Source organism: Suncus etruscus, chromosome X (assembly GCF_024139225.1).
Source record: "Suncus etruscus isolate mSunEtr1 chromosome X, mSunEtr1.pri.cur, whole genome shotgun sequence".
Classification (NCBI taxonomy): Eukaryota; Metazoa; Chordata; class Mammalia; order Eulipotyphla; family Soricidae; genus Suncus; species Suncus etruscus.
The window spans coordinates 52,949,642-52,967,502 of NC_064868.1; the positions used below are offsets into that span (position 1 = coordinate 52,949,642).

The 17,861-nt window shown below is 37.6% G+C and overlaps 1 protein-coding gene across 2 annotated transcripts in view; it reads right to left on the reverse strand.

The window, feature by feature from the left end:
* CLCN5 (chloride voltage-gated channel 5) overlaps positions 1-17,861 on the reverse strand; it is a 73,884-nt gene that overhangs the window by 25,463 nt on the left and 30,560 nt on the right. For both annotated transcript variants that reach the window (XM_049767219.1, XM_049767220.1), the window contains exons 2-4: positions 15,521-15,672; positions 11,421-11,520; positions 6,813-7,000 (exon numbers count right to left, since the gene is read on the reverse strand). In XM_049767219.1, coding sequence (XP_049623176.1) covers positions 6,813-7,000; positions 11,421-11,520; positions 15,521-15,672 — 440 coding nt within the window. The remainder of the gene's footprint in view (positions 1-6,812; positions 7,001-11,420; positions 11,521-15,520; positions 15,673-17,861) is intronic.

The window sequence follows — 17,861 nt, forward strand, 5'->3', positions numbered from 1 at the left end:
ACCACAAATAAGACACAAGAAGATATGAGGGTAGAAATGAGAAAACTTCAAACAGAAATTACAGGACTCGAAAACTTGGTAGGTGAAATTAAAAACTCACTGGAAGACCTTACCAGCAGAATAACTGTTGCAGAGGACAGAATCGTGACCTGGAAGATGAGTTGCATAACAATTCAATACAAAATAAAGTGGTTGTAAAGGAACCTTAAAAAACAAAAGGGACTGGTGAGATACCATGGAGGTAAGGCGTTTGCCTTTCATGCAGAAGGACCGTGGTTCGAATCCCGGCATCCCACATGGTACCCCGAACCTGCCAGGGGTGATTTCTGAGCATAGAGCCAGGAGTAACCCCTGAGTGCTGCCGGGAGTGACCCCCCCCCAAAAAAAAACATGGAATAACTCCTCAAAACAAGAGAAAAGACAACAGTAGAAACCCTGGGATAAATAAAAAAGAAATGACATAAGAATCACTGGAGTCCCAGAGACCCAGGAAGAAAACTCTAATGAAGAATAAACAATCAAGAACATCTTTACTGAGAAGTTGCCCGAACTAAAGAGTGTATGCAATTACATCCTGGATACACAAATAGCACCAGCTAAAATAGATCCAAGTTAAAGCACTTTGCATGAAGGCTTTTCATCCTAGTCACACTGATGAAAACCACAAATAAAGAGAGAACAATAAAAACAGCAAGACCAAAAAGGGAACTTACATACAAAGAAAAATTCTTGATATTTACAACAGATTTATCACTACCAATACTTCAGACCTGAAGAGTGTTGTAGGATATATTGAAAAAACTCAATGAAATCAATGAAATAAATGCTTCACAAATTATACTTCACCCAGCCAGACATTCATTCAGGTCTGAAGAAAGAAAACACAGCTTCACAGACAACAGTTCAGAAATTTCAGGCTCAACAATTGGAGGATTTGGGGCTGGAGCAATATAGCAGTGGTAGGGCATTTGCCTTGCATGTGGCTGACCCAGGACAGACCTCGGTTAGATCCCCAGATTCCCCTCTGGTCCCCCAAGACAGGAGCAATTTTTGAGTGCATAGCCAGTAGTAATCCGAGTGTCACCAGGTGTGGCCCAAAAAGCAAAAAATAATTGGAGGACTAACAAAATCAACCCAAAATAAGCAGTTAGAAATAAATAATAAAGCTTAGTGCATAAATCAATAAATTGGAATCCTCCAAAATCTAAAAGGTCAATCAAAGCTAGAGTTGGTTCTTTGAAAAAATAAACAAGATTGATAAACCACTAACAAGTTTCACAAAGAAAGAGAGAAAGTTAATGAACAAATCAAAATTAAAATGGGAAGGTCACTAAAAATTCTACAGAAATTAAAAGGGTATTCAGAGATTACTTTGATAAACTCTATGCCACAAAACAAAAGAACCTGGAAGAAATGGATAAAACCTTGGAATCCTATAACCTCCTACAATCTTCCAAATTGGAACGAAAATGATCTGGAATATCTGAACATACCTATCACTATTGGAGAAATTAAAATGGTTATCAAAAGGGTTCCCAAAAACAAAAGTTCAGGACCGGATGGATGGTCCCTGGTACTAAAAGTGCATTCAAGCCCTCTACAGTAAGGTATATGTGGTAAGGAAAGGAATGCAACCCCCACCCCGAAAGTACCACAACCAAAAAAAGAACATGTGTGAGCACAATGGAGACTATGAAACAAACCCACAGATGAGTGCAATAAAACCAGATACATATGATTTAAATAAGGTGTGGAACCCCCAGTGAGCATATGTGCCAGTACAACTAAAGGCATGTAAATCTTAGCAAGCACCACAGCAGAGAGCATAATCTCTGTGCAACCCCCACATCCTCACAAGAACAAAAAAGACAGAGAGACGGAGGAGGAGAGAATAAAAACATCTATAAGCATAGATACTAAACTTGGCCCTTTCATTTCACTGGCAGCAATGAGCAGTAAACTGAGATGAGGCCTGCTTTAATTTGAGGAACTAGAGTTGTTTTTGGGGTTTTGAGGGTTTTTTTGTTGTTGTTGTTGTTTTTGTTTTTTAGGCCACACCTGGTGACACTCAGGGGTTACTCCTGGCTCTGTGCTCAGAAATTGCTTCTGGCTTGGAGGACCCATGGGACACCGGAGATCGAACCAAGGTCCTGGGTCAGCTCGTGCAAGGCAAACGCCCTATAACTACGCTATTGCTCTGGCCCCTTAGTTTTGTTTTGTATATTTCATTTTTAGTAGGAGTGGTATAAGAAAGGGAGGGAGAGGGAGACATGTCAAGTGGTAGAGCACATGTCTAGCATGAGCTATGCCCTGAGTTTGATTACTGGCACTTGGCACTATGTATTTCCTAATTATTAATGAGTAGAACATTGCAGGTAGTGGTCATTGTGACCCTGAGTATAACCAGTGTGGGTTCCTATAAAATTTAATGCATGAAAAAAAGTTCTTATCTAATACAGATAGGAACACACAAATTTTGTAAAGCAGTGGGGCCTTACATGCTGACCATTATCACAATGACTTGGCTTAGGCCTCAGAAGAAAGAGCATTGTCCATTTACCCCTGAACCATCGACACAATCTACAGAAACAGCCACGGTTGTCTATAACATCACAAGGAAGCAACCTCTACCAGGGAAAGCCCTACAGCTGCCCTGGCATCGACTTACTCCAAAGAGGGTTATTTTAACACCCAGTCAACTTAGCGACAGCAACAACCTGCTTTCAGGGCAGGACTCTCCTCATTGCCCTCTAATGGTGAGGTGAAACTAGAGGACTCTCCACATCATCCTGACTTCGATGTAGGTTATGCACAGAAACCAGGATCTCTTAACTACAGAAACCTGACACCAACAACAGTAATTGTGTGAAAAAAAATTTATTGGGGCCAAAAAGAATGACTCAGAGGTAGGACAACCTAGTATGCGTGGAGCCCAGAGTTGGTCTTATGCCAAAATACTTCAGGGGTAAGGTCTCCTTGTATTTAGGCCAAGGCTTTTCCTTTCTAGCCCCTGCCCCATATTTTGCTGGGCCTATGCAAACGACAATTGCCACCCTCACACCTTTTTTTTTTTTACTGTATTTCTTAACTCTTATCCTTAAAAATAAGAAGAGCTTAGCTTAGGAAACCTTCTGCTATTGCTTAAATGAGTTCATTGGTGATACAATAATTTTTACAAATAGAATTGCTAATGAACTTTTTCTTCTTTCCTTTCTCTTCCATTTTTTTAGTTTTTTTTTAGATTCCTATTTTTAATAACTTTGCTTTTGGTCATCTTGAAACAAATGTATTATGATCAGTTATATCAGCTATGTGATGCATTTTCTTTAAATAAATTAATTAAAATTTAAAAAATAATTTTTTTGTTTTTGGGCCACACCCGGTGGTACTCAGGTATTACTCCTGGCTGTCTGCCCAGAAATAGCTCCTGGCAGGCACGGGGGACCATATGGGACATCGGGATTCGAACCAACCACCTTTGGTCCTGGATCGGCTGCTTGCAAGGCAAACACCGCTGTGCTATCTCTCCAGGCCCTAAAAAAATAAAATTTAATGCATAAATAAAAGAAAGCAAATAAGTGAAAAACAAAATTCCTCTTGCATTTATTGATTAGCAAGCATAGGCAAAAAAGAACAAACAAAAAACATTCATTTACTAATGAAAAAGGGAAAAGAGAAAAAGAGAAAGAGGTAGAAAAATGAAGAGAAATACCTGCCACAGAGGCAGGCAGCAGGATGGGAGGAGAGAAAGGAGAGAAACTTGGGGACACTGGTGACAGAAAATGTACAGTAGTGAAGGGTGTTGTACATTGTATGATTGAAACTCAATAATGAATAACTTTGTAACTGTGTGTCTCAGTGATTTCATTAAAGAATTTATGTAAAAAAATCCCATTCTTTCCTGGTGAGCTGAGAGGTAGATAGGTTAGATAGTAGCATTTCTTATTTTATTCATCCACTTTCAAATAGAGATGCTACAGATAATATGCAGCCTAAGTTAGAACACTTAAAATGTAAATGTGGGGGTCAGAGAGATACCATGGAGGTAAGGCATTTGCTTTTCATGCAGAAGGTCGGTAGTTCGAATCCCAGCATCCCATATGGTCCCCTGAGCCTGCTAGAAGCGATTTCTGAGCATAGAGCCAGGAATAACCCCTGAGCACTGTCAGGTGTGACCAAAAAAAACAAAAAAAAATGTAAATGTGGTTTCAAAGCAAGTTCCCTAGTAGGGTCCTCTTTCACTAGTAGCTTTTTGGCATGAAAAAAGATAAGACAAAGAAGATCTAGGATATTGAGAAACAAAAATTGAAGTTAGCTAAGAAATTTGGCAAATATAGTGGATGATAATAAACATCTTCTAGCATTGGCTCTAATTTCTGGCAGTCTAAATTTGAGTCCAGTTGGACAAAAATTGTATTTTTAAAAAGGAAAAACATTTCTTCTACACACTTTTTGATAGGATTAGATTTTTTTTATTGTTGTGTTGTCATTATCTTGTATATCTTAGATATTAGCTCCTTATCTGATGGGTATTGGGTGAATAGTTCTCCCATTCTGTGGGTGGCTTTTATATGCTAGGCACTATTTCATTTGATGTGCTTAATATAGTCGCATCTGTTTATCTCTGCTATCAATTGTTTGGAGAGTGCTGTTTCCTCCTTGAAGATGTTATTAGTCTCAATGCTATGGAGTGTTTTACCTACATGTTCTTCTATGTACCTTATGATTGCAGGTCTGATATCAAGGTCTGTTGTGTATGTAAATATTTCAGGGGATTATGTTACTGACCCTACCCTGATAGGTGATTGTGCCCTACCCTAGGGTGTGACCTGGCATTCTGCCCCCACCCTAGGGTGGTACCTGATTCTGCTTTCACCATTGGGTGGTATCTGATCCCACCATTAGGTGGTACATGATTCTGGGGGATAAAAACAAGGGTCTGTGGAAGGCGAGAGGCTTTTGGCTGGAACTGATGCTGAGGCTTTGGACTTCAGTCTTGTCCACCGAATAAAGCTAATATTTCCACAAGCCTGACTGTCTGCGAGCTGTTTACCCGCCGCTTAACCTCAGAATCGCCGGCTGAACAGGGTGGCAGATGCGTGCTCCTCGCTGGAGGGGAAAAACCTCATCCTCCATCCTTCCATCAGTCAATCTCTTCAGGGGCTGGCTTGCAACAAAGGTCTTTAATCCATTTGGATTTTACCTTTGTGCATGGTGTTAGATGGAGATGGAGTTCACTTTTTTGCATGTGGCTGGCTAGTTGTCCCAACACCATTTTGCATTTCTTGTCCCTTTATCAAAAATTAATTGATTGTATGTCGGGGGAACAGACATTTCCACAAAGAATAAATACAAATGGCCAAAAGTCACATAAAATGCTCCAATTACTAATCAGGGAGATGAAAATCCAAATAAGAATGAAGTACCATCTCATGCCTCAGAGCCTGGCAAACATCACCAAAAAAAAAAAAAAAAAAAGAACAATCAGTGCTAGAAGCGATGTGGGGAGAAAGGAACTCTCATTCACTGCTGGTAGGAATGCCGTCTAGTCCAGCTTTTATGGAAAACAATATGGAGATTCCTCAGAAAACTGGAAATTGAACTCCTATATGATCCAGCAATACCACTCTTTGTGATATACCCTATGAACACAAAATGCAATACAAAATTCTGCACACATATATTCATTGCAACATTATTTATAATAGACAGAATCTGGAAACCACCTAGATGCCCAACAACAGATGAGTGGCTATAGAAACTGTGGTACATATACACAATGAAATACAATAAAGCTTGTCAGGGAAAATGAAGTCATTAAAATTGCTTATACTATATGGAAACTATTATGCTGAGTGAAATAAGTCAGAGAGAGACATAGAATAGTCTCACTCACCTGTGGTATTTAAGAAAAATAAAAGACATTATGTTAATAATACCCAGAGACAACAACAATGAGGGCTGGAAGGACCGGCCCATGATATTGAAGCTCAGCACAAAGGCTGGTGAGTGCAGTTAGATTGAAATAACTACACTATGGGGCTGGAGAGACACCACAGTGGCGTTGCAAGCAGCTGACTCAGGACCTAAGGTAGTTGGTTCGAATCCCGGTGTCCCATATGGTCCCCTGTGCCTGCCAGGAGCTATTTCTGAGCAGATAGCCAGGAGTAACCCCTGAGCGCTGCCGGGTGTGGCCCAAAAACCAAAAAAGAAAAAAGAAAAAGAAAAAAAGAACTACACTAACAACTATCATAACAATGGTAGTGAGTGAGAAAAAATAGAACACCTGTCTGGAATACAAGCATAGGACAGGGAAGAGGAAGATGAGGGGCATTGATAGTGGGAATGTTGCACTGGTGAAAGGGGATGTTCTTTATGACTGAAATCCAAGTACAAACATGTTTATAATCATGGTGCTTAAATAAAGATATTATTAAAAAAGAAAGGATGAGGAAGAGAAAAAAGAAAACCAGCTTCTAAAGCAGCTTGGTACTCTGACCTCAGTTTTTCATATCCCAACTTGGAGAACACAGTCTCCATCCAAAAAAGAAAAAAAAATATATTCAGTTATCCTGTTGACTAACAACTAAGAAAAAATACCAAGCTTATTTAAAGTTAAACTTTGGAGTCACTGTGTAAGCATTAAATGACAATACAGGTTTCTAAGTCAACCACAAAGAAGGGCAGCTGGCACTGGTTCTCCTTTTCATGAAAGGGAAAACAAGTGGGAGACTCCCTAGTGGTAATAGTATAAGAAGCAAAGTAAATGTAAGAATTCCAATTAGTGTTAGAAAATTTTCAGTATATGTTACCTCATTGGTGTTGATGATAAGCTGAGACCAGCTATTCCACTCTGGGCATTTGTCTCTGTCTTCAAAGGTGACATGCTCAGAGTTCCAACAACAGTGTTCGTGATTAAACCAGAATCCCCCAGTGCATATACCTTCTTTTAAATCTGTCATCCAATGAGCAGAGATGTCTATCAAACCAGCTAATGAACCTAATTTGAGAGAAAGGTGGGAGAGATCTAAGTTAAATACAATTTCTAAAACTGAATGAGTTGTTGGAATAAGCTGTATCAGAAAATGAGAAAAATCATAACTATGGAAAAGCATATACTTTCTCATTTCTTTCTGAATGCTGCCTGATCTCTCTTAAGCACTCTATAGAAACTTCGGGGACAGGAAAACAGTTGAATCCCCATAGATATGATTTGTTGCTGACTTAACATGGCAAGGACTCTTCTTTGACTTAACACTGAAGTAGATACACAAAGAGACAAACACACAAAAGAATTTTATTCTCATAATATACATATGATTTCAAATGTGACTCTACAATGGCTTAGGGAGGGAGTTTGTAAAGAAAGTTTGTATTTTATAAACACACAAACTACTATATATAGGATGAACCTGAAGACAAATTGAAACTTCTTAAGCATAAGACATAAATGTTGTGATGTTTTCTAAGTGAAAATGTACAAGAAATACTTATTACATATAGGGCACTGGTCAAATAAAATTATGGCTAATTGGGGGATTATGTACTCTAGATAACAGACTGATTATGGTTTTTAAGGGTAAAGGTAGTTACAGTACTTTTGATTATGGCCTTCTTATTAGTCCTATTGTCCAGATGAAGAAATTCTAGCACAAACTAATTAAATAAACCAGAATTGTGTTTTAGGGGAATAACACACATCCCTTTAATTCCCACACTGTTTTTGCTTTTAGATACACTGTTTCTATTGCTTAAAAAGTAACATGTATATGAGAGAAAGAAAAATATTTATTGAAAACTAGTAACAAGAAATACATTTAAAGTTGAGAAAATTATGCATACATTCCGGCAGAATGGAGGTTATATGCTTTGTATATGTTTTGGTAGGTGCTAGGATAAAAGTGCTAACATGGATTACTTACAAACTGGAATAATCTAGTCAAATCTAACACTTTGACACCCACTCTTAACTACCTACCCGACACCCTTTTCTTTTTTCTAATTTGTAAGTATACTTATTACTTACTTATATTCAGAAAGTCAACACAATGCTATATAATTTGGATTGTTCTTTTGATATTTCATGTGTGTTTTTGTCTTACTCTATTTAATGCTGACACCTCCAATCCTATCTTCCCCTCTACTTCCACTTCTCCATTTCTCAATTTGTTCTTTTTTCCTGGTTACCAATTTTACCATCTTTCCTTAACTTAGAAAATAAAATGTTTTCCCTAATTCTTGTTACCAATTCAAATTTTTGTGCTTTTGTTTTTGGTTCCAAATATTTTTAGAACTTTCAGTTTGTCTCCATAGGAAATTTGGCTTCTAATATTTACCTGAAGTGTTTTTTTCAATGTCATTGGTATCCTCCTAACTGCTAAACTCCATAAAGAAGATCACTGATAAACTCCTGGCTCCTAAACTATATAAGCATTCCCCATGGTCTTCCTTCTCTTAAGCTTCTCTGAAATAGTTGACCTACTCTGTTACTAGGTAGTTGCAAACTGGCCACATACACACACTCTATCAGTTCAAACCCAAGGGGCTCCAAGACCAGGGCTGGGAGACAAACTAAAAATAGTCAATTTCTCCTGCCATTTCCATTAATAAAAAATAAGTTTTTCTTGGGACAAAACAATAGCAGTTAGGGAACTTGTCTTGCATGTGGCTGAACCAGGTTCAACTCCTGAGTCCCTCAAACCCCATCAGAAATGATCCATGGGCGCAGAGTGAGGAGTAAGCACAAAACTGGATGTGGAAAAAAAACAATAAAAATTGTATTCTTGGTAACAGCCCGCTCACTTGTTTAAATATTATCTATGACAGTTTTGTGGTATAGATATATGGTTTTGCTAATCTGAAACAATTGACTATATGAACTCATATGGGAAAATTTGTGACCCTCTGCCTTAAATAATTTTTGCAATACCATCTAGGGAGAAACCAATTATTTTATATTCTCTGGATCATGAATTATTTTTGTTTTGTTTTGTTTGAGCCACACTCAGATGTGCTCAGGGGTTACACCTGGTTCTGCCCTCAGAAATTGCTACTAGCTTGGGGGACCATATGGGATGTCGGGGATCAGACCACCATTCATCCTAGGTCAGCCGCATGCAAGGCAAATGGCCTATCTCTGTGCTACCACTCTGGCCCCAGGCTCATGAATTATTATCTCTAAGTAACAGTAGCAACCAGACTGGCACAGTGTTGAGTTTTGCTATATGTAGAATCTTTCATTTAATCCTCTGGACAAGCACACAAAATCTCCATTCCCCAGATCAGTAAACAAAACTTTCCTAGTGATTAAGAAACTTGCCCAGATGATGGGTGTGCTGTTGGAATTATGTATATAAAAATCCATTATTAACAGTATCATAAAACAGAATCTTGACCAATACATTTTAATAAAAATTCTCCCTTTTCAAAGAAAATAAACAAAAACTCACCCAGAGTCATGAAACTATCAAGTTGTAGGGCCAGGACTCAAATTCAGACTGCCAGAAATTAGAGCCAATGCTTGAAGTTGTTGTTTATTATCACCTACTAGATTTGCCAAATTTCTTAGCTAACTTCAATTCTAGCTCAGCATCCTAGATCTTCTTAGTCCTATCTTTTTAATGCCAAAAAGCTACTAGTGAAAGAGAATCCTACTAGGGAACTTGCTTTGAAACCACATTTACTTTTAAAGTGTTCTAAGTTAGGTTACATATTATCTGTAGTAGCTCTATTTGGAGGTGGATGGATAAGATAAGAAATGCAACTATCTAACCTGTTTACCTCTCAGCTCACCAGAAAAGAATGGGATTTTAATTTTTAATTTATTTTTACATAATTTTTTTTTTGGTTTTTGGGCCACACCTGGTGAAGGTCAGGGGTTACTCCTGGCTATGTGCTCAGAAATCGCTCCTGGCTTGGGGGACCATATGGGACACCGGGGGATCAAAGCTCGGTCAGTCCTAAGCTAGCGCATGCAAGGCCTTACCACTTGCACCACTGCTCCGGCCCCAAATTTTACATAAATTCTTTATTAGAATCACTGTGAGGTACACAGTCACAAAACTGTTCATTAATGAGTTTCAGACACACAATGTACAACACTCTTCACCAATGCACATTTTCTGTCACCAGTGTCTCCCAGTTTCCCTCCTCCCAGCCTCCTGCCTGCTTCTGTGGCAGACATTTTTCTTCTGTTGCTTTTATTCTTTTAGACACCTGACCTTGACATCAGACTTGAAACCTTAAGGTATATAGAGGAAAATGTAGGCAGAACACTTCATGACATTGAAGCTAAAATCATCTTCAAGGATAAAACACAACTGACCAAGAATGTGGAAGCAAAGGATTACATTAAACTGAGAAGCTTCTGCATCTCAAAGGAAACAGTGAGTAGGACGATACATGGCCATGAAATGGGAGAAACTATTCATCCAATACCCATCTGATAAAGGTTAATATTTAAAATATATTAGGCACCAATAAAGCTGATCAAGGGAAAAAACACCTAACCCAATTTAAAAAATGGAGAGACAAGATGTATAGAATTTTCCTTAAAATGGGATTTTTAAATTCCTTGAAGTTATGAAACTTATCTGATTTGTCTTTGCTTTTACCCCCAACTCTTTGTATTCTATTTGCTTTTGCCCCCAACTCTTTGTATTCCATTTATTTATCAGTGTCTTATAGTTTTCAGTGTCAGTGTCAGGTTAAATTCACTTCTTGTGATAAATGTATTCCAATATAGTTAATTATTTTTTATTTTTTAAAAATTACTGTTTTTTTCAAGGTTTTCTTTTTTATAATATAGTTGTGTTTTTTCAAGTTATAAAGTTTTTCATGATTGAGTTCAGTCATATACTGTACTCTAACCTGTCTTTCCAAGGAGAACACCAGGGGCTGGAGCAGTAAACCAATTTGCCTTGCAAGTGGCTGACCCAAGTTCATTTTGTGGCACCCAAATGTTCCTCTGAGCCAGCCAGAAGTTATCCCTGAGTGTAGAGCCAGGAGTAACCCTTAAGCACTGCTGGGGATATCCCCAAAAAATAGGAGAATTGGAATATTTATAGCTACAGAATTTCTAGGAAGTTCTCTTTTCTCCTAAATCCCATGAAATAGGTCTAAAACATAAATTTCTTTAGCACTTCCTCAATCCAAGCACAAAATAGTATTGCAGTATTTCCTCCTGTACCCTTATGTATTCTAGGTAGAATATACAGATATTAGTATTCTTAGAAAAGGAAACATCACATTTCTAAAAGGTTCACAGTGATTTTATCCAGCCTCCAGTGATTTATTCATGTGGAAAAAGAATAAAACTCAACATTCAACTCAGTTTGTGGTGATGGTGGTGTTATACTGATGTAGGGAGTGCACATAATAATTTTAAGAGATTTGTTTAGATAGCAAACAGTTTACCATACCTGATAAAAGTCCAATCAGTAGCATCAACAACCAGCCAGAAAATGCATCACTCACACTGTGAATTAAGGCCCAGGTTGACTCTTTGCTTTTATTAGTAATCTAGTGAGAAATGAGAAAACATTGATGAATGATACAAAAACCCTTGCTTTTTTAGCCTCACATGTGCAGTCAAATAAAGAATTACAAAATCAGACCATCCGGGAACAGATCAAGTTAGAGTTACTTTTGATATCATCTTTGACTGAAACAAGAACTTACGGAACCTCAATGGTGCCCTGCCTTCATCTACTTTATTGAAATGCTTATTAAGATTTTTATTCATGGCTCTTCCTTTTAGCTACTAATTTCTGATAGTATTAGGATATTTTGCTTATTACAGTGGTCTTTTTCTGTCCTGGACAACTACGGTCTCTTGATTCATATAGCAAATAATCTGTTTTAAGAAAAAATAAACAAATAGATAAATTTGAGTGGTGAATAAGAAAGAATAAAAACTAGGTTTATTTAGGTGTTGAAAGTACTACAATTTGAGGTTTACTATCAGGCTATGATTCTAGTCAGGAAAATTTTAGGACTTGCTTCCATGCCTCCTACTATGTGCACTCTTCATAGGCAGATACTAAATTTCTTAAGTTTCAAAAACCTGCTGAGTACAGGCAAGGAAATAATAATGGGTATATATTTTAAGGCCTAACATTATTGCCTTAATCCATCTGTAATCACATCTCAGACTCAAGCACTGTAGGTCAAAGAGAGGGCTTATAGTGCTGGACTGCATATTTCTGGCATTGAATGATTCCACCAACACTAACTACAACTTGTGTCCCACTAGTTGTGTCACTCCCCAAAATAAAACCAAAGATTTTGACAGCATGTCTGGATACTTACCGTTCTCTTACCTTATATTTTTTTGGTTTTGAAATTGTCACTTAGCTATCTTTTTAATCTATAGCCAAATTATAAAAAATGTAATGAACAATTATCTAAAATTTTTAAACAAGCCATTATATTGCATGTGTGAAGTTCTAGGGCCAATATTGGAATTAAAAAATAAAACATCTTTATTATTACCATTATTATTATTATTATTATTATTACTACTACTATTATTATTTTGGTTTTAGAGTATCACCTAGGGGTAGTCAGGGATCACACTGGGACCATATGTGGTACCAAGTAAAGAAGCTAGGTCAGCTGTGTGCAAAGCTAGCACCATATAATTATGCTACATACCCAGCCACATAAATAGCTTAAAGTTCATTCTGACCTATAACTTTTAAATTTATAGTTTCGAAAGAGCCCAAGATATTGCTCAAATGTAAAGATTTTTTTCTTGTTTGTCTGAAGCCCTGGGTTCAATTCATGGCACAAAAACACAAAGAACCAAACCTTTAGGGCTGAAAAGATAGCACAGGGATTAAGACGTCTATCTTTTTTAATTAAATAATTACTTTATTTAAGCATCTTAGTTACAAAATTGCTTGTGATTGAGTTTCAGTCATTTAGATTCCTATCTTGCATGTAACCCACCCAGGACTACCAAGCACTGCTTATGTATCCCATATCCTCTCCCCACCCAAAAGAAAGTTTCTAGTTTCAGTGCTAAAAGTAAATGAGGTGATATTTTCCTCTGTTTCAGTATTTCCATTCTGATTATGGTTAATTCTAAAAAAATCTCCTTTGAACATTTGATAAAAACATTTAATTGATTTTTATTTAATTAATTGATATAATTTTCCTTATTGCAACCATTTTAATGGAACAGGAAATGTCTTCTTGTCATATAGGTGACTTTCAACAATCTCAATAACATGATGACAAACTGAACTCTAAATTCCAGATGGCAGGCCAAGGAGAGAGAGTTCAATGAGCAAGCCATATGCTCTGCATGCAGGAGGTCCAAGTTCTATTCTTGGCACCATGTGGTCCTCAGAGCACTACTGGGAGAGAGCTCTGAGTTCAGAGTCAGTAGTAGCCCCTGAGCACCATCAGATATGGCCCAACTTCCCCATTCCCTGCAAAACAAATAAATTATAGAAAGCTATAAAGAAAACTAATAACAAAAATGATAAAAAAAAAAAGGCCGCTAGATAGAAAGAATGTATATGTTCCTAAAATGTTATAAAAAACAAAGAACCTTTTTTGGGGGGCTGGAATATACTTGGAATATACTCAGGGAAAAAATACATAATTTTTGTTTTGTTTTGTTTTTAGTTTTTGGGTCACAACTGTTTGGTGCTCAGGGGTTATTCCTGGTCCTGTGCTCAGAAATTACTCCTTGCTCAGGGTACCATATGGGATTCTGGGGATTGAACCTGGGTTGGCTACGTGCAAGGCAAACACCCTTCCTGCTAATGTTTCACTTTAGCTCCCAAATACAGAATTTCTAACAGTGATTATCTTTTTGAGCCAGAATTTTAAAATACTCCCTGGGACTATCATAAATTCGAAGATTACAAATGAATTCACAAAGCCTGTACCTAGGACATCAGGCTTCTAGTTTCAGTTACTTGTAACAGAAATTGTCAGGAGTTCGCTAAAGTTTAAACAAAGTAACTTTAAGCTGACTGTTCAGGAGAGAATAGAGTTAGCTCAAGAATCAAAATTTCAGGGGGCCGGAGAGATAGCATGGAGGTAAGGCGTTTGCCTTTCATGCAGGAGGTCATCGGTTCAAATCCCGGAGCCCCATATGGTCCCCCGTGCCTGCCAGGAGCAATTTCTGAGCCTGGAGCCAGGAATAACCCCTGAGCACTGCCGGGTGTGACCCAAAAACCACAAAAAAAAAAAAAAAAAAAGAATCAAAATTTTCATTTGGAGGAAAAACATAAAGGACAGTAAGAAATAAAAACAGCTCTTTACATAACTGAAACCTAACTACAATCATATTTGTAATCAAGGTGTTTAAATAAAGTTATTACTAGAAAAAGAAATAAAAACAACAACACCTACTGTTGGTTAAGAAACCTATTTCCCTAGTGATCATCTTTTCAAATAGGATTCTTCTTACACAAACTAAAATCTGATTTAAATGATACATAACAAGAAGTTATAGGCAAATCACAACAGCATACTGCTCTGAGATGCTTTCACCATGTTTGCAAAGAGTAAAGCAGGGAAATTTCTCTTGTCCAAGTCAAAAGAATCTGTGCCACAGCCCTAAGTATCATTTATTATCTATTCTATTAAATGTGTCTTGAATTTGAATATTGGTTGAACTTGTGGATTATATCTGAGGTGAATCAACACATCTGCATTTATTTCAAGATAAAGTGAGTGTTTTAACCCCCTGATTTTCTACAGTATTTTAAAAAGAGCCCATTTTCCTTTTCTTAGTATAAAATACCATTTCAAGGGCAAACCATAAAAGGGATGGGTAACATGGGAGGAAGATCTTTGGAAATTCATTTGTGTTCTACCCAGCACATTTGCTACCATTCAGCAAGTTTGCTCCTACCTCTCTGCGGAGACATTTATACCTATTACAGGGCTGCAATGATCTTTTCAAACCATTCTTTATAGGAAGCTAAAATAACATTTAATATAAACTCTTTTTAGGGTGGAGCAATGATATAGCAGGAAAGGAGGGAATTGTGTACACAACTGACCCAATTCAATCCCAGTAACACATATGGTCCCCCAAGCCAGCCAGGGGTAATTCCTGAGTACAGAGTCAGGAGTAACTCCTGAGCACTGCTGGGTAGTGACCCCAAACAAACAAACAAAACAAACAGGGGCCAGAGAAATAGCATGGAAGTAAGGCATTTGCCTTTCATGCAGAAGGTCATTGGTTCGAAACCCGGCATCCCATATGGTCCCCTGAGCCTGCCAGGAGCGATTTCTGAGCATGGAGTCAGGAGTAACCCCTGAGCACTGCCAGGGTGTGACTCAAAAACCAAAAAACAAACAAACAAACAATAAATATCTTTTGAAAATCATTTTTATAAAAACATTTGAAAAAATAACACCCTACATTATTCATAAAAATCAAGTTTCTGCCACATACAGGGCCAAAGGAAGGAATACATATAAAGTTCACATATTTTCAACTACTTTCCCTGGTATTTCATAACACTCATTCATGGTCCATTTTTCATCTTACCTCTCGATGTCTATCCCGGTCCCGAGATTTTTCTCTCACCCAGTCAATAGTATTAAAATCATCATAGGTTCCCACACCAGGGATTGGTTCCTCCAAGAAGTCCATCATTCTAGCTGAAGAACTTATTCCTCCACCATTGTATGACCTGTCTTCTATATTGAACAGGAAACAATCATTAGTATCTCTGATACTGTAGATTTTGAATATCTCTATTCTAAACCTTAAATAGTAATCCTTTAAAATGATCAGATAGTGAGAATCAGGGTATGCTGATAAAATAACAGGAACATCCATTCCACTCAGAGATTCCTATGATCTAGGCACAAAATGATAAATGCCATAAGAGCAGTGTTAATGGAAAAGGACAGATGAGAGTGAGTTGTACAAAAAGAGAATTGAAAAGCATTTGAAATTCAATAGGGAATTTTGTCTTTTGTTATAAAACAAAAGAGAGGAACTTGAAGCAGCAAGGCTCTTTCAGTTTCTGTTAGGGAAGGGAGACAAAAAGATCAAAGGTCTTTACACACATATCACATTAGAAAATAGTTTACATTTATAAGGCAGTAATTCAATCCTAGAAGGTAGAGCTTGCTTGAGCAGGGGCTCCAAAAAAGGTATGTGTACCTCTTCAAGAGTTTAGCTGAAAGGAGATAAAGTGATACCCCTTCAGTAGCAATATTGCACACCTGTATTTAAAAGGAAGGAAAGGGGAAAAAAAGGAAGGAGGGAGGGAGGAAGAGAAGGATGAAGGATGTCATAGAGGTAAGGAGAAGGAAGGCATGGAGGGGTGGGGGGAGTAAACTGGGGACATTCATTGGTGCCCAGAAATGTGCACTGGTGAAGAGACCAGTGTTGGACATTGTATTACTGAAACCAAATCATGAACAACTTTGTAACTGTGAAAATACAGCAACAATTGCATTATAAACAACCTTGTAAACCACAGTGTTTAAATGAAGTGATTTTTAAAAACCTAAAAATGATTTAAGCAGTTTGGAATGTATATATTTCTCTTTCACAGCAATTAGACTTTGTTCCCTGATGCAATGTCCTTGTAGAAATGTACTAAATCAGACTAGTCACATACAAGACATATCAGAAGATTCACAAGTAGAGATTAAAAAACAGTGGATGGCTCACAGATGAGAAATCCATTTCCATCTTTCAGCGAAGGACAAATATATCCATCATAGTCTTTTCTCCAGTTTTACTTCTAGCATTTCTCTCACAATTCTGTTTGTAAATAATTAGAAAGGCTAATAAGCCCACTATCTTATTTTCTGTTGGTTTCTCCAGTGTCTAGCACATATCTATGATTTAATAAAGATCCCTAGAGTCAAAGTATATTTCTAAAGGAGTACGTCCCAAGCAATGCTCAGGAAACCTGGGGAACCCCTCCCAGAAATCCTTGGCCAATCAGGCAATCAGTGCAAACACTGGGGCCTCCAGAAATATACTCTTGTACTATCCTCCTGAACTAGTTATTTTCTGAATATAAAGAAGTATTCAAAATGAATTGTAGTCACACAAGGGGTTAGTATTGCTTAACAACTAGTTCAAATATTTCTGCAATATTCTCTGGTAGAACAATCTTTGCCATTGTACATTAAATGTAAAACTGGATTCAGAAATTTATGCAAATACATGCTGATGAAAGCTACCAAAGTACAAGTCTCTGAAATTAACCAGCTCAGATTTGCTGTACCAAGCTTTTCAAAGATAGAGATTTACCCAGACTATTTGGTAATAAATCACTGTGGAGAAGACTAGTGTGGATTTGATCTGACCACTCTCTTCCTACCCTGCAAGCTATATACCTCTTTCTGCAAAACTTCTGGTTTCTGTGGTCAATTTGAATTAACACCCCAATTCCACTGATCTCTAGATAAGAAGTTCTAAACACTTAATTCAGCATATCTTCCGCAAGCAATCCTCCCCCCATTGGAAAGGAAAAGCTCTGCAGATTTGAAATAAAATTAAGGATAAGGGTGAGGCGGGAGTAGAGTGGAGGAGGTTAACAAGTTAATCTTAAAACCCAAACCAAAGTCTTCTCATACTCTCAAGCATACCTGGTCTGGTTGGCTGCAGCTGAATTGCCAGCCCAGCATTTTCTCTCATGTCAGTGGGGGTACTGCTAAAGATTAATTCTGGTGTGTTGTTTGAGAGCTTGGAGGGAAATAGCCAGCTAGAAAATGGGGGCAAAAAGAGAGGAGTATGTGTAGGGGAGGACAATAGGGAAAACCATGCATTTCCAATCCTCAAGAGAATACACATCACCAATTACCCAGTAATATACTTTTTAAAGAAGGTTCTGCTTTAGTTGAATTTGTGCTGCTATAAG